Consider the following 22,877-nt stretch of genomic DNA (forward strand, 5'->3'; position numbering starts at 1 on the left):
TTAACTGTGGAATTCTCTGTTTGGTGTCGTCTCAGGTTTTTGTTGTCTCAGGTTTTTGCTGCGCACTGTAGACTGTGTTTCTATTAATAAGCAGGTGAATGACATGAGAAAGTGCCAAGAGGGGACAGCCTTTGTCAGACTTAAAAACAACATTGTGCTGCTATGTAAGCTTTAAAGCAGTGCATTAAAATATCAAAGATATAAATAACTCCAGTGCATTTTATTGCCTTTGGATTTATACACACAAACCCGTTTTTCTCCCTCTTAGCATTCATTGTGCAAGACTGAATATGTCTCCAGTTGCACATTACTCGTCTTAATGAGCCTGACCTTTTTGTTGGTACAGACTTCATGTCATTGTTGCCATGAACAACCACATATACAGCAGAGGGTCACAGAGGGTCAGAGGAGTTCAAGCTTGTTTAACAACAGAGAGAGCAAAGAGGGTTTCAGAGGAGCAGCAGCAGGCCCAGTGTTTACTGCAGACACTGAATGCACCTGATTGAATTCTGGTTGTCATTGTTGTTTTAGATTTGGAAGTAAATAAATCAGTCATGCACATATGTTTAAGAACAAAATTACTAATGCTTTTTTTAAAATCTCAGTTTATGATTCTCTCATTTTAGGAATGCAATTGCAGGATCACGTTTCCTGCGTCAGAAAAACAATCTCCCTTCTTGCTCTTGTAGTCATTTCTAGAGCTGGGTTCGCAAAACTTGGAACATCAAGAGAATGTGTGCGGTCCTCAGTCTGGAGACAGACACTGGTCTCGCTGACATTTGAGGATTGATTTGAACTTGTTTATTTGAAACTAAGGTTTGTTCTTCTGTCTTTGTAGAGGATGATAAAAGACGGCCTGAAAATGGAACATGATTCTTGAGAGTGATTTGTAATCAAAGATCACGTCTTTGATCTTTGTCGGGGTCTTATCAAGAACCCTGTGAAATCATTGTTTCGGTGTCTCTTCCTCTGTGTCTCAACATCCTCACCAATCCTTGCCTTTTGCTCTCCTTGTATTGCCATCGCTTTTAAGCTGACACATAACTCCCAGCCGTTAGTTTGCCTCGTTTGTGGTGAAGCCTTTGGAGGTCGACGTCATACTTCAAAGCTGGTGCTCATTTCTGGCTCCCTGTCCCTGACATGTTTGAAAAGTATGTATCTACATGGTTTCCAGGCCTATAAACAGAGTCGTGGAGAAACCCAGCGTTTTGTTTAGCTGTAATCTGTTTTGGCTTTCTCAGTGGTTGCAAAGTCATCTTTAACATATGTTTTGATATTATCACATGGTGATCAAATGTGATGAAGTCTCCATAAAGGGGACTGAGAAAGACATACAGTAAGTCACTGACTGTACAGCACATTCATACACTACAAATGAAGGAAGCCAAGGTTGGAAAACGTAGATACTTTCCATGCAAACCAATCCTAGGATGTGGTTGAAAAAATGTAGTCCCTCATGAAATTTACAGGCAGCACTTAACACTATGAATTACTATGAACACAGTTACACAAATTATATGAAATAATATTTTGTATCACACTTGGTTAAAGAGTGAACACTGCAGTTATATTTCAAGAAACCGAAGAAGAGTCTGACAGCTATTCATTATGCTCACATTAACAGCTTCTAATTAGTCAAACTCATCGGCTCTGTCAGCTGTCACATTAGCATAATGTTTCTCTCTCTGGACTGATGTAGAAGGTTTCCCTGAATAATGGAAAGTTTATTTAGAAATGTAATAATTGTCACACTATGAACATGTGCAATAAACACATTATAATCCAAAACCAGAATGTTTTAGGTTTACACATACATGGAATTACTGTTGGTGATTGTGTTGCATAAAGTAAAATCAAAGTTAGAATATAAAAAATGTTAGAAAGTACATCTACTGCTTAGAAAGGTTATTATAACTACAATGGGAAAAGTACAATGCATCACCAACTTGATCCCTTTAGATTAATTGGTGTAAATTTAGTACAAACTTGCACTGTTAATTTCCTGCCAACATTACTGTCGTTGATGTATTTTGTAATATTAGGGGAAGGCAAATCAATGCCTGTTGTTGCTATAGTGCTTTCAGATGCCGTCTGCCATTTCACGCAGGCACAATAAAAAGAAAAGCCCTGAAGTCGGGTAATGGGTTTGTGTCTCTGCTTTCGCTGTGCAAGATTATGTAGTGGTATGACCACAATTTCAAACAAACACTCAACAAGCAGCAGATATGGCTCTGATCTGCCCTCATTGCCCCCTTACAAACTTACTGTACAACACTTTGGTCTGTCTAAATGTGCTATATAAATAAAGTTCACTTGATTTGACTTAAAACTGCACTACAAATGGTGCAATTGGGAAATACAGCAAACTACAAAATCAGTCGTGCAACTCAATAATTAGGTTATTAACAGTTTGAAATCCCACAATGAATGTCAACCCTTGCTAGCATGTTGGCATAGGAAGGGTTGCAATGAAATGTTCGGTATATACCAAATAGAAAAACCAAAAGCCGTTGAAATGAAAATAACATGAAAGGCTTACCTCAATATTCATAATATTGAAACATTTGATCTTACATATCAGATTTTTCTCATAGCTCGCATGCCACATACAAAGTATTGATGTTATGGATTTACTTCATACCCATTTTAGAGTAAAACTTCAGTGCAGCACAGTTTTTTCTTCATTAAATAACGTGCACCAATCACTGTTTGAATGTAATCCTGTTCCCGACAGTCTCACACAGTGAGTCAGTCTGACCATGCATAGGAGGATCTGATACATATGTTTGTCTGTGTGCAACCATGCACACGTGTGTTGTTGTATGCATATGTCGATTCATGTTTGCTTGTGTTTGTCTTACCTTGACAGGGCCCTGTCCTCGGTGGTGGCTCTGGGTGCCAACATCATCTGCAACAAGATTCCTGGGCTGGCACCTCGCCAGCGGGCCATCTGCCAGAGCCGCCCGGACGCCATCATTGTAGTGGGCGAAGGTGCCCAGATGGGCATCAATGAGTGTCAATACCAGTTTCGCTACGGACGCTGGAACTGTTCAGCGCTGGGTGAGAGGACAGTCTTCGGCCAGGAGCTGCGAGTAGGTCAGTCTGGGTTCTACTGAAAATGGGAAAGATCACAGTCTGGGCTTATATTTGTCTTTGTGTGTCTGCATCGGTCAGGCATTGTCAGCATGTTTTTTAACTTTACGTATGAGAGCAGGGATGCAAGGTGATGCAATTCCTGCCATTATTCATAATTGAATTCAAATTTTATTTTATGTAACAAAGATATATTTGTTTCAACAAAGAGAGCATGAGATAGATTTGTTGTAATTCTTTGATTTAGTTACATTCTCTTGATATAATATGATTCAATATTGCACTTTTTTTCCGAAAAATATCAAAATATAATGGAGAACTGGGAAAAAAAGAATAGAAAAGGGTTTCACAAATAGGACTTGATACAGTTGTGGTATACATTGATATTTAACTTTGGTGAAACAAATGTTCAGACTAATTTGCAGTCAACAAAAACACCAAAGCTCAACGAACATGCAGCAAGCTTTATGATCACAAATCTTCCAAGACTCCCCTTAATCTCACACAGATTTTATATGTATGCATCCAAAATGCAGTTCATCCTTTTGTGTTTGTGGCAAGAGTTTGAAAATGTGAATATTTATTGAAGCTGGAACATAAACTTTGACTTGGGAATTTTAAAAAAAAGATAAACAATTATATTTATCCTGAAGCTAATAAGGTGATGTTTAGGGGGAATGTCAAGGTTCTTGAGATTGATAATTTAAAGTTGGCCTTCGATTCAAAGTTTTAATATTGCCAGTCATAGATCTGCACTAGCTTGTGTTCTTCTAATTGATCTTTAAATGAGTAAACGATCCCAGAAAATTTGATGGATGCAAAACAGAGGATATTTCTGATTGTCGTTTGGTCAAAATGACGCAGTTCACAATTTTTATACCAGTTAATTTCCGATTGAAGAGGGGACAGCGGTTACATAAGGAGCGTTTGGAGCCATGCTATTGTCTTAGTTTTAAGTAACAGTGCAATAGGGGATCGAAAATGTGGTACCAGCACCCGGCCCTCTGAGCCCCATGAAATATGGCTCTTCACAAGCCAAACCCGAGCTGCACACATCACACAGTCAAAACTCAAACCAGCAACACAGTCTATTTGACTCCCTATTGTATAACCATTTTTGTTGGCAACGATCGAGAGAACTTTATATACTGATGATTCCAGCCCGTCTTAGTTGTACTCTTTTCAATTGACATGTTGTATTTCTTCAGCTTGCTCTGGTTTCTGTTGATGGATGTTCAGCATTGACCCTGTTGGTTAGCCTTATTGGCTAGGCTAAAGTTATGGAAAAGCTACCGAAGCTCCAAAGGGAAAGACGTAAGCTTGAAAAATGATATCGCAAATGAGAAGACAACTAGTGGTGGTATTGAGCTAAACACTGTCAAACACAAATAGGGGACACATCTGTTGTTCATTGAGCAGAATTGGTTGTGTCCATGGCTGGCTGTCTCCTGAGAGTGCGCTCATACATGCAAAAACAGCAGACAAACATTACATTTATGATGCTTTTGTACGAGAGACTTGGCATTCCGTGAACCTCTTTTGCCTCACTTTAGTTTTACTGGGACTTTTATGTATTTCCTTTCATTACGAAGATGCTTTGTTGCTATTACTTCGTGAATGGGCCGTGCATATAATCCAGCGGCTCTGTTAACAATCACCCCTCTTAGGGAGTAGCCGAATTAGCTCCAGCTCCCTCTCCACTTCCCTCTTCATGTTCTCCTCGTTGTGAATGTGGCGCTTTCTTTTGTAATGGAACTCATGTTGTTTTCCCCAACACTCAACATGTCCTTTCCCTCTTCGTTTTGCTCAGTTCTTTCAGACAATTCTGAACGAGGTGAAGACTAAGGAATACAATTTGGTTATTTGTCACAAGAGGTATAAGCTTGTGGTTTGTACGTATTTCACTGTTTACCCAAAGTGAAATTATAGACTAAAATAAACCAATCAGAACACTCAAACATTCATTGTCCTTTAATAGAGGACTGTAAACTCATCTATGTCTATTTAATGTACGTGCCAAGTGACTGAGGCCATTCAACTCATTGGTAGCACAAACACTTCTTCTTCCCTTCCCTTTAAAGTCTTCTTCCCATAATGGCGTCATCTAAATTTCACGCTCGCCTTTCATCCTCTTGTTTGGTTTCCATAGTGGATCTGCACAACTAAATGCTTTATGTGCCCACACTGAGTACATGACTGCTGGTGTCCAGTTCTGGTCAGAGATGGATGACTATATTGGGCCGCCTTGATTGTCCAATAATGATGGGACTTGGTGGCCTTCTTCCTTAAGTATTCCAATGATGACGTCTCCTTTTAGACCAACTTGGAACTCGATTGTACTCGTGTCCTATGACGAATTTAACAAGACATCATTGATTTGGGTTTTTGACGGACACAGTATATAAGCAGGGGATAAGAAGGAGATTCGTTTTGTCCTGCGTCTTATATTGTCTACATAATCACAACGACAAATCTGCCCCGATATTACCATATGTATATCACACAAGAAGGTTCAGTAATTAGCAAGCTAAACTTGTTCAGATTCATGGGAAATCTGTCTGTTAATTTGATAAATGGCAAAAAATAATTTGATTAAATTAAACTTTGCCAACTACAAATTGTAATAATTGTTAAACTCCTTGACTGTTCCATTGGAAATCCATAGCTTTATTTGTGATGTTTAGTGAAATGTGCAAGGTAAATGCACATTTGCACATGGGTAAATTTCTTTTCTAATACAGGGGTGCTGAAAAACCAGCAACTTCCTGCCTCCTTCAATTCAATAGATTTTTTTCCTCCATGAGAAAATGTCGCATCATCTGTGACTCCTAACAGTGTTGGCATATTTTGTGGAACCCCTGGCTGCATACAGCAATTCTTTGTCAGCTTGATTGGTAAACTGTCTAAACAGAAGCTTGTGCATTGGTGTTGTGGTTGCAGTGTCGCTTCATGGAAACACTGAAAGGTTAAAGTTAGTTAATAAAAAAAAAAAAATCAAGAAATCTGTTGGGCTTAAAGCGTCAATATGTACACATTAACTTGAGTCAGGCATTCAGATTTCAGCAAGATCTCTCTATTACTGAATGCACTGGCAAATGACCCTTTTAAAAAACAAACACGCCCATTCAAACACAAGTATTATTGTGTTGTAAATGTGTTGTTGATAAACTGTGGTTAAAGTCAGGCCAAAAGTTCAAAGATGAACAATAAATTTACTGAGTGACTGGAACATGAGTTGGGCAGATAATAAAGATGTACTGAATTTAAATAATATGAACTTAGAAATCTTTTCCTCCTCACTCTGGGCTCTTACTTTAGACTTTCTGCAACGTGACTAATCTCTTCTCAACTGCTCTCAGCTCAAATTAATGTCTAATCTGATGATTGATTACGACTTTGGAGAGACAACACAGAATGAGAAATGTAAAAGTTCTTACAAGTTGTATATTTTCCCACCTGACACAACTTAAATCATTTTTGTGACTAAACCAAGGTTTTCGTGTTCGATGTTTTGGTGATCAGCAAGATAGATAACAAGAATTGTAGGGGGCAAGAGTAGAGCAAGAGGGCAAATGTTTTAATAGATGAACAGATGAAAGAAAGCTCCCTTCAAACTCCCTATCTACGACTGAGCTCCTTGTCGTCCTTGCCAGAGCCCCTATATCCAGCTTGGACCAACTGAACTTGTTCTCACACAGTGTGCATGGCACCTGGATCTTACCTTTTTTATGTGTTGATATAATTTGTAAAACATCAGGAAGATCAGACCCTATACCTGTCAGAGCCTCTTGGTACAGGCTGGGGTTATATCACGTCGACTACTGCAGCTCCAGACTGGCAGGCCCCACTGCGTGCTCACTCAAACCTGTGCAGAGAGACGTGATACAGTAGCATGACTGGTCACCATCCAACCCAAAACAACATAGCACCCAATGCCAATGTAAGGTGCCTGGTCCTACCTTCGCAACAGTGAACTAAGTCACTAGCTAGTTTTCTCTTCAGGCCCCCAGAGGTGGAAGTATGTAATCGTCGTTTTCCTTCTAACAAGCTCCACAGAAATGCTCGGACATGCTTTGGTAAAAAGTCGAGAAATTAGAATGCTTAAAGGTTTCACAATGTAGAGCTGGCTAAATACTGTGCATGAACTCTCGGGAGAAGGGGGAAGTCAACACTCTCCAATGCTTTGAATTTGGACCTCAGTATCAATTTTGAATGCTACATGTGAGTTACATATTGCTCCTTAAATACATTTTAAAATGGAAAGGTGAAAACACCTGAAATGTTCTGTACAATCATTGACAATTATCTCTCACCAAATAGTATACAAAAACCATGGTAATACGTGTATATTGGATAATGTGGTTTTCAATTACTGTCCTGTGATTTATTCTTAAAAATGGTTAACTTATTTAATACCAGTGATTGCCTGCGTTTGACTTGCTCTGTGATGTGTGCAAGGTCCTTTGAGACCTGCTGAACAATGAAGTCCTGCATCAGCGGTACGCCACATTTATATTTTTGTCGACCAAAAAATCTCACAATAATCTCACAAATAAGATTTGTTTTAAAAAGTGCAGACTATTCTGCGTATGTGGATAGTGGCAATAAGAGGATCTCATGTATGTGATAGTTTTATGACCAGGATGTTCAAGGATGCAGTTTTCCTCTTGGAGGACGAATACTGTGTCAATAGAACATTGTTTTTTATAACCCTAGGCCACAATCACAGCTTCCCTGATCTTTTCATTACGCTGAAAGTGAGGACTTGGTGGGATCATTCAGGTTAGAGGAACTGATGCTTTTGTAGATAATGCCTTTAAATATTATGACAAGAACATACAGATTCCATGAGTGCATTTCCTTTTTTATTATCATTTTGTGTGTACTTGGACCAGTTGGATAGCACAGTTAAAGACAGAAATAAGGGGGGGAGATAGTGGGGTTGACGTGTCAAAGGTCAGAGTTGAACCTGAAGCCAAGGTACTTACTCTGTCTCATGGAGCCCCTGTTCTACCAAGTGAGCTAAACTTGAAACCCAGGTGCTGGTCCTAAAAGGAAGAGTGTTCACATCATTTTGAGAGGACACCATTCATTGATTTGTAGGCTTGTTCATCCCTCTCTTGGTATCCACATTTCTTTTTTTTCTCAAATGTATGGCTGGAAATGGTTTCATAGAGTAACGGTCGGATTCTTCACAGAAAGCCCTAACTAAACGCCGGACGCATGTGTGACCAGCTTTTGCATGTGGAGGCAGTGGGGTCACAATCCTAAACTCTGGTGCTGCTCATTTTGAACTGACAGGACTTGTACTTTTAAGCAGTGTCCCACCAGTTGCTCATGAGACCACAGACACCACAGCTACTGCAGAACTCCCCTCGCAGTTAGAAACTGAGGAAAGATGGGAAATGTATCATTTTGTCTGAACACCTTATTGTCAGAGGGCCATCAGTTTGAACACAACATCCACAGTTGTGATAGTTTTCCAGCGTCTGTTGCTCATGATTAAAGATGTATTTAGTTTTTTGACCATGTCTGAGTGTATTATGGAATTCTTTAGAATGGCATATGAAATCATGGAATACACTCTTTCAGCAAAATGTTCCAATCCCTTCTCCCAATCTGCAAATTCCCACATCATCATAATCAAGTAGTGGGGAAAAGCTATTCCCGTTCCGCTCCCATTTAAGTTTTTTATTCAAATCCCCCAAATTATGAACACTAAACCTTTCCCCCTCGTTCTCTGATCCAGTCTTACTTTTGGACTGGAGTGAGGAGATGTCGGCATTTTTTCAAGAGCTAAAGATCAACCGACCGCAAGTCTAATGCATTCTCTCTGTGCTGCCTGAGCTTGGAGGCAGTCTCTCTGTTCTGGAGCTGCTCCATGATATTACATTTGCTTTCCAAGAGAGCACACATTAATAGTTGGGTTATTGAGCATTACCAAGCACGAGATATCTTCATTCAGCAGAGGTTATTCTTTTTCAAAGGCTGGTCATTTGATATTTAATTCAGACTCTTTCTGTGAACAAAAAGCGTTTTCAGTTCAGACGATGGCTTCTGCTGGGACTGCCCCTGGTGCCTGAACACAAGACTGAAAAATGGATTGATGGAAAAATTTAAGTATCCCCATTCTTGTTTCAGCTCTATCCCTCAACAGTTTCTCTGTTCTGCAAAAAGTGTTGGCTTCCTTGTTATGCTCTAACTGACAAATTGGAGAACAACTCCATAAACTCGCAGTGAGATTTGAAACTGGCAATTTAAGCATGTCTCTGTTTCCTCTGCAGAAGCAGATTTAGCAGTCCTCCCCCTGTGCCTTGCTCTGGTGTTGGCATGAGTTGGTACCTCCAGCCAGTAAAAATGTGGAATGAATTATCCTGTGCTAACAGAAACGGGTGTTAGTGAATGGCTTGTTGCAGTCTATTAAGAAGTAATAATAAAATTAGAGACAGATCCATCAGCGAAGAAGGAGGGATGGAGGGGGTTGCAGGATGAGAATTGCAAAAGTGGTCAATCCTCCAATCATAATACTTGGCTTGGTTTTACAGATGAATCATTCAATTTGAGATATTTCTGCTGAGACTGATCCCATGACCAATTTTTTGCATATTTAAGTGTTTTCATCATGCGTGAAGTGGATCAAGAGCCCCATGTGGTTTCTATTCCAAATCTCGAATCATAAAATGGTGCATTTTAGATCAGGCAAGTGATGTTTGTCCTTTGCCTCAACTTTAACAAACATGATGCACTATTACACAAAGATGATTTTTTTTTCCTGTGGCATATATACTGATAAATCCAATTGTGTTGTCATCACAGACAGTGCTCTCAGTTGGTTTTATGCAAACCTTTTAGAGCAAATATATTCTGTAACCACAGAATAATGACTTTTTGTGTATCTCAAGGTTCAACCTTACGTCCACTTGAACCAAATGACTGCTATGCAAATGAAACACAGATATATCTTAGCAGGGGAGATAGTGGGCTCAATGACACAACAATTTCTTTTACTGAATACAGATAGAAATCATAGCCTCCCTAACTCAATCAGTCTTGATTAAAGTGGCCGAGGGGAGTTGTGTGCAGAAAGTAGACTAAAATGCCAGAATATTAGGATTTTTTTCTCACCTTAGCTTTGAAGCACAGATAAAATAAAGTTATCTTTTGTAACATCCCAAGAGTAAAACCAACACTTTTTCACTCAAGAAAGTATTTCAAAACTCTCCCGCGCTTTTAGAAACTCAGCTTCTAACTTATTTTTTATAGATGACATCAGAGCTTGTACTTAATTCTGCCTATCCTGATTTGACATTTGCAAAGCACTTCATGAACTGTCATTTTAAAAGGATATTAGCATTAGTTATCAGATACACTTTCTTTCTAAATGATACCTCTTGACTATAAGATTGTATACTATATGAGATTCCTTTGCTTAACCACCTGCAATAGAGATGCTTAAAAGACCTGCTCAGGAACACCTTACAGCTCTGATCAGTTTGCAGTGCACTTGATGTTGGCGATTAGAGCTTGAAAATGGACACCTTTCAACAGCTACACTCAGCATCAAAGACTGAACACTGGCCCCCTTGTCATGAAACAGACTGCTCTGGTTACTTTCTGTTTGACTTTCCAGCCTGTTTGTCACCGTCCCGATTCATGCTTTCATCTGAAAGAGGTTTCTTGTTGGGCCGGCAGTGAAATATGACAAAAGTTCAATCATGTTGCCTCTGGCTCATTGCACAAGAATAGATGCCGCACTTGAGCAGGTAAGCCTTTTGCTGCAGAATGAGTACTGTTGTTTATTGTTTTAGGTGTGCCAAAATAAAGGATGTGATATGTCTGTGGTTTTAAGCGTGACTGGATTGTCATGATTTGATAGAATTGTACAAAAGTAATTGTATGATCATGTTTGAAAGACCCCAAAAACTCTGAGAAGAGGTAAGAGAAATTCTGCATTGCTCTGTGACCTACATCATACCTTCTGCTTTCTCTTCAGTTTTTTTTTCTCTCTCTCTCTCTCTCTCTCTCTCTCTCTCTCTCTCTCTCTCTCTCTCTCTCTCTCTCTCTCTCTCTCTCATTTTTACACTGAGAGTGTTTGCCCCAAGCTGTGCTTTATGACTATAAAAAAAAAAAAACTTTTAAGATGAGAGCACGATAACAGGATATGTACGTTTTCATTTTGAGATAAGCCATCTGGCTTATAGTTTTGATAAGGTGTTTCAGATAAATGATGTAATATAAAAACTCAAATGTATGCTTATCAGTGATAATGAATGGATTAAACAAATGGGCCTCTATTCAGTTTGTTTGCTTTGCAAAGGAATAGAACAGTGGCTTTTCTTTAGCTTATGTAACATTAGGTGGTATGATAGTATTCATATACAGTTTGTTAGAGACAAAACATACATACGTTTTTCGACCAGATCACATTTGTTAGAACACAACTGAACCCAAACTATGGTCTTAACCAACCTAACTAAAACTTAACATTGACTAAAACATTACTAACAGAAGTTATTTTTCAACATTAAGCGAGTGTTCAAGATTTTTGCACATTTAAAAGACAGAAAATGTTGGATATCTGGACAAGGTTTCAATCGGACAATGCGTATCTATAACTACTATCTGGACTACTTTTTAAAGATTGAATCCAGGACATGTATATTTATTATTACTGACTTGAATGTGGAGCTGTGCACTTGTCAAACTGACCCTAGAGTGATACCTGAACTCATGTGTGGAAGTGTTGGTTCTCAGACAAAGCTGCAGTATTTGATGAGGGAGTCCAAAAGTGTTGCAACAATACGTAGACCGAATAGGAAACTCATGTTTTGTAATTGTGAAAGCTGAGGGTGAAGGGCATTATTGGCAAATAAAGGGAGTGTGTTTTCTCATTCTTCTTGGAAGCATCACCTCCATTCCTCCCTTTTTCACCAATCCACCCTAAGAAGTGGAGTGAAGGCATTGGTTGATCCACCTGCTGGGAGAACATGACTGCAGGGGCCAAATGAGAGTCTAGTCAGACAAAGGATGTTGAAATCAGCAGGTTCATTGAAAACCACTAGTGTGGAAAGAACTCCCGGACAGGCAGGCACGTATTTGATAGGGAGCTGGAGATGCTGGAGTCCTTTGAGCAAAGCTCCCTCATGGAGGAGGGGAAAGGTCACAGTGAGAGATAGAGTCAGACAAAACTCAGCACACTTGTATCCACAGGTGAAACATAGTTGGAGGATGAGTTCATACAGGATTTGGTTCACACAAGTTTTGGGGAGTTGCGGCTTGGGTTTTTTTAATATTTCATGCCATTTCTAAACAAGCTGAATTTTTAAGGATTGAGGACTTCATAGTCTTCAATGTTTGGATGCAAAGAGTTGCAGAACTTGGATGCACTAGTTTTGGTACAAATGTATACTGTTGTATTAACTGTTACGGGTCATATCACACAATTTTCTTAAATGTCCTCTTATTTGAAAATCATGTTGTCCATCAATTGTTTTGAGTGGTTACAAATTAAAGCTCATTATTTTACATTTCAGATCTCTTCTGCAGATGACAGTGGCTTTACATCTGTTCTGTCAGACAAACATTCAATGCAAATCAAAACATTACCAGGTGACCAAAACAAGATTGGGAGCCATAAATGATGATCATGAGCCTGACATTTAATTCATAACTTATGACTTCTATGAGAAATGTAATTGCTTTTCCCCCCTTGTCATCTCTCTTCTCCGTGTACGACAAGCTTCTCGTCGGAGGATAACGAAATCCTTGCAGATTATAAATTTACTGGCTGAGCTCTTTCCCCTTTTCTCGGAATCAGCTGATGGTCATTTGTGGTGAAATCATATCCCCGCAGTATGCGAGTTCAACATCACAGTGCTAATAACAAACGGACAGGAAAATCTATTCTAATGACAGTGTGGTTACACTTCAGCTCTGTTTCCATATTTGAAAAAAACTCATTGTAAATGCAAGATGAAATATCAATTAAGGAAAACATTATTTTCTTAGAATCAAATAAGTCATCTGTACAATGTCACTCGAGCACCAACATCATAAAGATCAGGATTTTTCATTATTTAGAAGAGAAATGAGCTTCACATAATTAAAAGGTTATTATCATTAGAGAGTGACGTTTCAATGTTAAATATTTGACAGGAAAAATTACCGTGTTAAACGATTTGACATGTGTACTTTGTCAGTTCTTTATGCTTAATAGAGACAGACAAATTGTCATATTTAAAAACTGAGCTCTCCCAGAATACCGTCAATCATCTCACTGCCGCTGAGGTCTTTCCCTTTGTGGGATTAATTGCTCGTTGGTTGTACACCCTCCACGCAAATTGTGGTTTTCAACTAACACAAGAAAAAATCTGCTACATTCTCTGATCCCACATAGATAAAACCCCATTTGTCTTAATTATTATCATTCTAGTAAAAAGATAAAATATCTCTCATGCATTGTACTGCCAACATACCAGCAAATCTGCAGATTCACTTCCAGTACTTGATACCATGGGATAACAGAGGGGAAATGATGCATGCTTTGTGTTATGGGGGAACGACGGCGGATAAAAGGCCTGTTTAACAGCCCATCCAGATGTGGGTAGCAGTAATCCTCTCTGCCCACCTCTGTGTGAGTCCAGAGAAAACAGAGCAGTCGTGTATGTGTGTGTCCAAACATGTAGGATCTTTCCCCAAACTTTATCTGATAGGGGACTCTGATGTGTTGTTGTTCTACAGTGTGTGGGCTGTGGTCATCACGGCTCAGTAAAGGTCATCTCTTACTCTTTTTCTCCCAATGTTCCGCCTCACTTCCCCTGCCCACAACATGTGCCGGTATCTAGGGTGGGGCCTCTCTTCCTACGCAACCAAATAGCACTATCATGGCCAGATCCCCTTCGCTTGTTCATTCATCAGTTCTGACTCCGGCTCAGGCTGTGTGGGTGTGTCGGGTGCTGGGGTGCCTGTCCATTTCTCTCTCTCACCCCTCTTTCTCTCTCTCTCGCCCATTTTACATATGAATCCCAGACAATTCCAGGACACTTAGGCCCTGACATTTCCCAGAATTTCTTTTACACATGTCCATCACAGCAGGATTTTTTGAGGGTTAAAACTCTTAAAAACTCTAGGTTAGTTTTGGTGAACTGGGGTGGCAGGTGTAGGAGAAGTAGGCTTCAGGAGTTTCAAGGATAACAACAGTAGAACATGTATAATGAAGTTTTCACAAAAAGAAAACAAAGAAGAAAAAAAAACAAGCAACAATAGAAAAAACAATACTTGCAACAAGAGCGGCAGTAAAAGTTTAAGGCAGCAACTTCATCACACAACCCAACTCGTCCCTGCTGTATTTACACTTCAGGTCATCCCGATAGTATGCACTCTTTATAGAAAGAGGCCGACAGGAAATAGTATTTTTCAAAGTCGAGTGAACAGATTCAGACTTATGTATTTACACATGCAAACTTCAAGGACAGTGTTGTAAAGTTTTCAGAATTTCCGTCCAAAAGTAAGAGAGGGTTTCTCCTCGCTCTCTCTCTCTCTCTCTCTCTCTCTCCTGCCCACCCACCGTCTGTCTGCTGACGTGGCCTGGGGTCGTCCTGAGCGCTGGCCCCAATGTTTCCCCCCCCCCCCCCCCCCCCCTCCCCTCATATCGACGCTGTGTTATCGGTGGGATCTGCGTCTGTCTGTGTCTGCTAGTGCTGCTAGACGCAGGAGGAAACAGGATGCGAGAGGATCAACTGTAATCTCACAGCGCGCTTTGTTCCACACAATCCCAGGCCGATCACTGTATTCTCTACACGCAGGGCTGCCACTGGACATTTACATGTGCCAACAATCACACCGCTGCTGGCCCGCGTAGGTGAGAGCGCACAGAGAGGGAGAGTTAGCGGTTTAGAGACACTGCTAGGAGGGAGAGGATATTAAGAGACCTGGGGTTTCAGTTGAGGGTTTGGTGAATATCAACGAAAATGGAAATGTTTGGTCGAGAGGTTTCTTTTGTCATGAGAGCTAAAACATATCATCAGTGGCATATTTGACTTGCTGATTATAGTCATGATGGTAATGATAAGTTGAACGATATGATGTGGATTGATATGCATCTCAGTAACTATGTTCCTATTGAAGATGAAAGAAAGTCAAATGAGATTGAAACTGAGGAAAATCCTCAACATTGTCCTCAAGCGAACTTGATGAAAACCTCGTAGAGCACGCGCAGGCCCAGTTTTTTTTGTTCAGATCTGAGCAGGTGAGGTCCGGATTTGGTCTCATTATTTGGATGAAAGAGTAGGAGGAAGGATTTGTGCTTGTTTTAGCAGGTCTCGGCATTCAACAAAATGTATCTTCACCTCGGGGAGATCAGGGAAGAAAAAAGGATGCTTTTGAGATGTTTCTGTCAGACCAATTTTCTTTGCCTGGGAGGCAGCTTATTTCGACTCTCAGCATTTGCTACCAGCAACGTTAATCACCCTCATAATCGTTTTAACTTTACCGCTCAAAGCCTTCCTTATTATATGAATCAAACCCTGAGACCCTACAGTGAGACGCTGTGCCAAAGCGTGTCACTTCGCCTGCTTCATGATGTGAGTACACTGACAATGTGGAGCCTAGTTCTGGTAAAACAATATTATTTTATTGTACAGGAACACGGCTGTGCTAATTCCTCAAGCTGCAAACCTCACGGACCACAACTTTGTCTATAATTTGCCGGGAGTATATGTTCATAGCAACAGTACATAAAGCGGAACGGAAAACAGTAGTAGAGCGCACATTAGTCAGTTCAGTGATTGGTATACAAAGCGAGGGGTTTTCCTCCAACTTTCTTCCCCTTTCAAGGGGCCCTGGAGTCACAGTTCCAGCACCAGCCAGCACACATTGGTTGGGGCTTGTTTTCTGTATTTTGGGTGTCAAAATTTCTTTCTACAAGTGAAGAGTGAGTGGAAAATGCAGTGTACAGAACTCTGTATGCACGATCAGTGCTATATGCATATCTGGTACCTATTTGAGTCACTCTTGTGTGTTATGTTTCTGTCTTTTGCAGCAAAAAGTGTGTTTTTTTTAAAGGAACATTCTGAACGTCCTCATCTTCACCTTTATTTAGGTGAGTGGAAGTGCAAGAAGGTAGAGGGCGTAGGGGGATATGAAGGGAAATCCTTCATCTAAAACATGACAAAAGTCAGTGAATAGGGCTCTGAATAAAACATGTTATTTATTATCTAACTTTCCATCTTATCAACTTTAATTGTCGTAGGCTGATTTAGAAAAAAATGGCTTATGAATACCAGGACTTTTTAAGTGACGTATAACTGTCTGTATGACGTCATGTCACTATAAGTGTAAAGGCTCCTGGCCACCAGCAGGTGACACTTTCCCCTTTGTTCACTGTGGTGCCATTTACCCCATGACAGGATGTCCTTGTGCTTAATGGATATGTAGCCCTAAAACTGCTGTGTGTCGTAGCGCTGGTGAGATGTAATTCTTATGCAATCCAATCCTCCTCTGTCCCCGGGGTGTGAGTGCATGTCAGGGGATGAGGGGGGCCTTTAAAAAGCTTTCCCCTTCACTGCTCCAGTGACAGGCTCGTCTTGCGTAGAGAGGCCATTCATCTGCACTGCTGGGCTCTGCCGGTCTGTGTGTTTGTGCGTGTGTGTGTTTTCCTCTTGTTTGGCCCGACCCTGACAGAACTACAGTCTAAACTACGGTACATCTTTCCAGCCACTTTGTCTGCCGCCTTTCATTTCTCATCTTCTTTGTCATACATGATCACGATTATTGCAGTAACTGTCAATAACAGTTCTACTATTATGAACTGCCAATACTTTTTTTTAGTCTGTGTTAAGTGTTATATTGGTTTGTGTGGAGATCTCACTGTTTGTCTCTATACATATTCTTCTCTCTTCTTGGCAACAGATGGCTTTTCACCGAGGGGAGGGTTTTGATCCAGGTTTTCTTCCTGAAGTTTTTTTACTTCCCACAGTTGTCAAGTGCTTCCTCATAGGAGATTAATGTTGTTATCTTTGAATAATATAACAAAATGGTAAGTTCTAGTTAGAGCTATGGTTAAAGTCACTCACCTTTGTTAGATATCACCAACATCTTGTATAGCTATAAATCGTAAGTCTGCAGGTTTCACAGGGTTTGCTTGGGCTGCTAATAGGATTGTGCAACTATTAATGGTAAGAATCAGAATCAACATTTGTGGCTGACTTTGACCCTAGTTTTCAGAAGCTTCTTCTGTGCCAAGTAAAACATACAGATAACAAGCGACCAGCTAAGTTTACAGAAAGAAAGGTAGAAGATGCAATATGTTGTAACTTGTTAGCCAGAAGACAGATTCCTTCAGTTCTTCAGATTTCAACACGGTGATTTTGGTTTGGGAAACAGACTCAACAGCCTCTTGACCAAGTCTCTTTGGTATATATTTTTCTTTTCCTACCTTGCCAGCATCGTAGTCTGACATTTTTTGTGAGAGGTGAAGAAAGTGAGGCTTGTTGAGGCCAGCAGCCTTGTTACAACTACTACTATCAGCTATTTGCCTAAACTACATCAGAGCAGCCTGCATAGTATCGTCAGTTGTAAATCTCCTTTGCTGTGTCATGTGAAATTTGTCCAGTGGTGTGCCTGCCTCCGGCTCTAAACACAGATTGTCGTCTTAGCGGCGAGCCACTACATCCAGAGATTTCTTTTTGCGTCCCAGCTTTCGGCAGATGGTCAAAAGACAAGCTGGGCGCCCCAGCAGCAGGGGCCGTTGTCCAAAGCGGTGTGGTCAGAAAATGTGAAGGCCGAGGTACCCTGAGTCAGAAGCCTGTGATACATCTTTGGTTTGAGTCTCTGACGCAGGGATACGAAAGGATAATTTCTGCTTGTTTTATGACGTTGGTACCTGTTTTAAAAGAAGCCAGCCTGATCTTCTTCCTCCCTACTTTCTTGGACAGTGCAGCAGACACTTGCCACTAAACTCCATTAGACATCTGGTTTAATATTCCCCCATTCTTCTCTCCTGGATGTTTCCAAGTTCATTGAGGTTTTTCTGGTCACTCCAATTTTCCACTGGCAGCTAGCGAGGCTATCCCAGGGTGGTTCCTCCTGGAGGGCTGTCAGGACTCTGGGGCCAGCCTCTGCTGCTGTTATGGGTGCTTTTTCCCCTCCGCATTTCATCAACTGCACGGCTGTTAAGCAAAGCAGGGCTTTCCTTTCCTGAGGGTGCGGGGATAAAACGATGTTCCACACATGACATACAGCACAAGGCAAGCGGAGTTTTGTAGTTAAATAGTGATTGTCCTTGTGGTTATATTGGCATATTTGTTTTATACATTACAATCAAACTTTAGTTCTGTGATTTCTGTGTTTTTATTGGAACACAATCTATGTTCTATTTCTACATGCATTTTTACAAGCTGGAATAAAGTCTAGCTGCAGTTCAAGTAAAACTTCTTAGTGTATGGAGGGGATTTTTGGTGCAATGTTTCTGCTTACAGAATTGTCTTATGACTTTATTTGAATTAAAGAGGCCGGAGGAATCTACATACACAACACATTTAAGTGCAAGAAATCTGCTTTCCAATGTTTTCTTTGGCTCAATGCACAAAGAAAAAAGGATCTTTATCATTGCAGCTCCATTGCTTGTGTAATTGTCCTCATCATGGCCAGGCAGAGCCTTGGCAGTGCCAGACCCACCAGGGGGTGACAAGCAGTACAAGACCCATCATCATCATCATTTTCCTCATGAGCAGCCCAACTCAATGGGCCCAGAAATGGATATGCATCTATGGCCTAGGGAACCACCCTTTCTCTGGAAACTGCCTTTATCCTGTTTTAAACATTACAGTGACGCTCTGTTTGTGCGTCTCAGTGCAAATGTGCTTTTTACAGTGTGTGTGAGTGAGGGCGGAGGGAAGTGAGAGCGTGTTGTGTGTTTTTATTATGTGGCGGGTCCGAGCATCTGCGTCCCCATGTATGCATGTGAATGTACAAACATCCCGGTTGTGCGTCTACATTGTGTGAGGTGGGGGCAGCAGAACCTTACCACAAGCTGGTGGGGCACAGCTCTAAAGCTTACCAAAGAGGCAAGTGGTTGTGAGTCAGTCCCCAACGGGCAAACTTGTGGCTGTGGAATTAGCTCTGCAGCTCCAGTGCCAAGATAGGAAATTAACGGTGGCTTTGGGTGAAAATGTCTCTGGGAGTTCAGAGACCAGAATAAGAGGTGCAAAAACTCCCTCTGAGGTAGGAAGAGGAAATGAGTTTAAAAAACAGCTGCATTGACTGCATGTCAGCAGTTCAGAGGAAGCTTCAAATAAGGCAATAGGTAAATACCCTAACACACAAGTATATTTTATTATTCTGCTTTATGCTAACAAGACCGTCCTGATGATAACTATATATCAGCTTTGATGACATTTTTGAACTCATTAGGTCCTTTGACATCTTTGACTCCTGGAGTTGCCGTTTGTGTACCAAAGCAATCTGACAGGCTTCTTGGCTGTTTCCTTAAAAGCCTTTGCCAAAGATACATCAGCAAGGGTTCTTTCTGCTCTTGAAAGTACAAATAAAAGAGCATGTTACCTATAGAAATCCCTAAAAATGTAACTGAGTACATTACACAACGTAGATCAAAAGACTTACAAAACATTGCTCAGTGCATTGTGGTTAGCCTTGTTTCTGCTGCTCGGCCTCTTACAGATTACTGCCAGTTGAAGGGAGATCGAGGTAGTAATAGCCCGCAGTCTGTTTTGAAGCGGGGGAGGCTTTTTAAGGCAGCCCTCTGCAGCCATTAGGAGGGTAGTGCTGGATGACTCTAACATTTTAGGAAGAGCAAGGAGTGGTATGACATGGAGGTTTGTTAACAACCTTTTGTCAACACAAGTAAGACGGTCAAACATATCAATGTTCATCGAAAACTCAATTCGAAATATGCTATTTGGTGACATCATTCTAATAACTACTAAAACATGACTGTTGAATGTGCTGAAACACTAAATGAAAAAACAAAAAACTAGAAAAAAACTAAACATTTGTCAGAAACCGCTCATCCCTTTGGGCTCTTTATTTTTCTGGACATTCATTTATTTATTATTCATTTCTGACACTTTATACACTAAATAATTCATTATTTTATTGGTAAGTGGTTGTTTCAAATTACCCAACAATCAAATATCAGTTGTAGCAGTGTGAATTAGTTAGGACAGATATTTATATTAATCATAAATATCATATTTACATTTTTTGAACCCTGAACTAATTCTTATTTTGACATGAATATACTCGACTTGTAGCATTTTTACAACCGTAAGGGTGACATGGTTTGTTGGAGGTACATTGTGTAGCTTAAATGAGAAGGTTACACTTTATCCCAGCAGTAGACTGTTGATGAGAACAGGTCAAAAATGATATATTTTGTTCAGGAGATAAAATCTTACCTTGTGCAGTCTCTGTACTATCTAGCTCCTTTCTTGTCCTCAGTGCCTCAGAGCGACCTGCAGACCCCAGCTGTTTTCAGTGTGGGCAGCAGCACAAGGTGCTCCTGTAGAGGAATTCAGCACTTTGGACAGCACCTAGACCAGCTCTCCTCACTCTGGAATTCCAACACTGCACTCTCGCAGCCTGGGTCCAAGGACTTTGCGGTTTCAAATGTGGCCGCATTTCTTCCAAGGTGCAGAAGGGAAGCTTTTAGAGAAAGGGAAGGGAAAAATACGAAGCTTATCAACGAGATGAAGCAGACTTGGAAATATTGTTTTCAATGTCAAAACCTTTGTTGCAGAAACTACCTTTGTTCACTTATGAGAGGATGACGGGTACAAATGAATGAATGGATCATTTTTATACATTTTTTCATCCACTTGAAGGTGTTAAACGCTTGGATTGGATTGGACACTTGAGTACTAATGAACAATCTCAAAAGTTAAACATGTATGAAATCTTCCGATTGCTAGTTATTCTAAAAGAAAACCTTATATCTCATCTCATCTTTGTATCCCTCCAGACCAATCTCTTTTCTTTGTTTCAGGCAGTCGGGAAGCAGCGTTTACCTATGCCATCACAGCAGCAGGCGTGGCCCACGCCATCACCGCAGCGTGCAGTCAGGGCAACTTGAGCCAATGCGGCTGCGACCGGGAGAAGCAGGGCTACTACAATCAGGAGGAAGGATGGAAGTGGGGAGGCTGCTCGGCTGATATAAAGTATGGGATCGAGTTCTCTCGACGCTTTGTGGACGCCCGCGAGATTAAAAAGACTCCACGCCGCCTGATGAACTTGCATAACAATGAGGCCGGGAGAAAGGTAAACAGAACTTCCAAGTGTTATCCAGGAGTAACAACTACTTTGGTCTATTTCTTTAAGTTTTCAGTAGATTTGTGTACTGATTTTTTTTTTTCAGGTCCAAACTGTAAGTTTAATTCAAACGTGTTAGACATATTAAAATTAATTAAAAACAATGTGTAAATAAGGGCCACAATGATGGAAATGTTTCGACATTAAACTGAAAATGATTCTTCAATTTAGTCTTTGAAAATTCCATGACTTTAAATCTTCCTTTTACAAGTCTAAACATTAAATGGCTCAGAGCTTGAAATGCTATGCTTTAAAACAAGGATTCACAAACACACGCGTTAATGTGTTCCCATAGCAGAGGAGCAAACAGTACCAAATAAGGAGCTAATAACCACACAGTGTCATGTGACAAAGGACTGTGATTGACCAAGTTCACAAGTGATTGATCACCCGGCCTTCCTTTCACAAGCCAATTGACAAGAGGCCGCCTCTTAAATCTGAGAGATTGTGTTGGCCAACGTCATTTATGGGCATGTGTGTTTGCTATTTGACATCCAAAAACAGTCATGGAGGAAAGAAAAGGAGAAAGAGTGTGAGAGGTAAATAACGGAGAAAAAATGATGTTATGTTGACAAATGGATCTAATTAATAACTTTAGCTTTATTTGGTCCACTGGGGAAATGGGGCCTTGTCAATGGTTGCCAGATGGACAAATGCCATCTCACCCTTCCAAATCCTTTCATGGAATTATGAAGTGTTAAGTCAGGAACAGGATATTATTGCAGTTCTCCGCACAATACCAAAACATGTCACTGCCATTTGGCTGCGTCTATTCAGTGTGGGAAAGCAGGGCGACAATGTGGCTGTTAACTCAGCAGACTGATCGGGTCTGATCTGTATGCCAGGGTGCTGGCATGTTGGACTCTTAGAGATGGAGTTTGCACTGTTGCTGTTGTCACAGGCTCACAAACTTTGTCTCCAGGGACGATCAGAAGTCAGAGCTCCTCTTTTGCTGAAATCTTAGGTTGACAAACATCTCTTAGAACTGGAAAGGTTTGATAGGATTTTGGCCAAGCTTACTGTTGCTTAATTCAGTCAACTAACAATAAGTCTCTTTAAGCTCCCTAAATGGATAGCTAATGGATATGAAAACATTGGTGTATATGCGTCAAAGAGGCGTCAAAGATGAATTGGCAACGATAGATTAAAGACTTATTGTTGAGAACATGTTGGTTGATAAACTGAAACTAAATTGCTGCCATGCAGAAGTTACTGATTTTAGGGATTTCTTAGCTAGCCTGGCTGATTGGGTAATGTATGATGTAACTTATACATTTTGTATTAGTTTGTTTTTGTTGTCTAAACAGCATTTCCAATGGGAACAGCTTAATATGCCTCTGACTGCTATAACTAATCAAGCAACAACATTTACAGTGTTGTGCTTGCTGCTAGGCTCCCAGCAAAAAGTATTTTAAAATGGCTTATAGTTGAAAATAAATCACAGAGGTTGGTTTCACAAA

General features: G+C 40.5%; 1 protein-coding gene and 1 long non-coding RNA gene across 2 annotated transcripts in view; both read left to right on the top strand.

Moving 5' to 3' along the window:
• Nucleotides 1–22,877, top strand: part of LOC306826042 — a 131,528-nt gene that overhangs the window by 52,838 nt on the left and 55,813 nt on the right. The gene's annotated exons all lie outside the window — the stretch shown is intronic.
• wnt7bb (wingless-type MMTV integration site family, member 7Bb) overlaps nt 1–22,877 on the top strand; it is a 29,216-nt gene that overhangs the window by 2,679 nt on the left and 3,660 nt on the right. The window contains exons 2-3 of the mRNA XM_079345531.1: nt 2,870–3,096; nt 21,095–21,366. Coding sequence (XP_079201657.1) covers nt 2,870–3,096; nt 21,095–21,366 — 499 coding nt within the window. The remainder of the gene's footprint in view (nt 1–2,869; nt 3,097–21,094; nt 21,367–22,877) is intronic.

The sequence above is a fragment of the Symphodus melops genome (assembly GCF_947650265.1).
Source record: "Symphodus melops genome assembly, chromosome: 6".
NCBI lineage: Eukaryota > Metazoa > Chordata > Actinopteri > Labriformes > Labridae > Symphodus > Symphodus melops.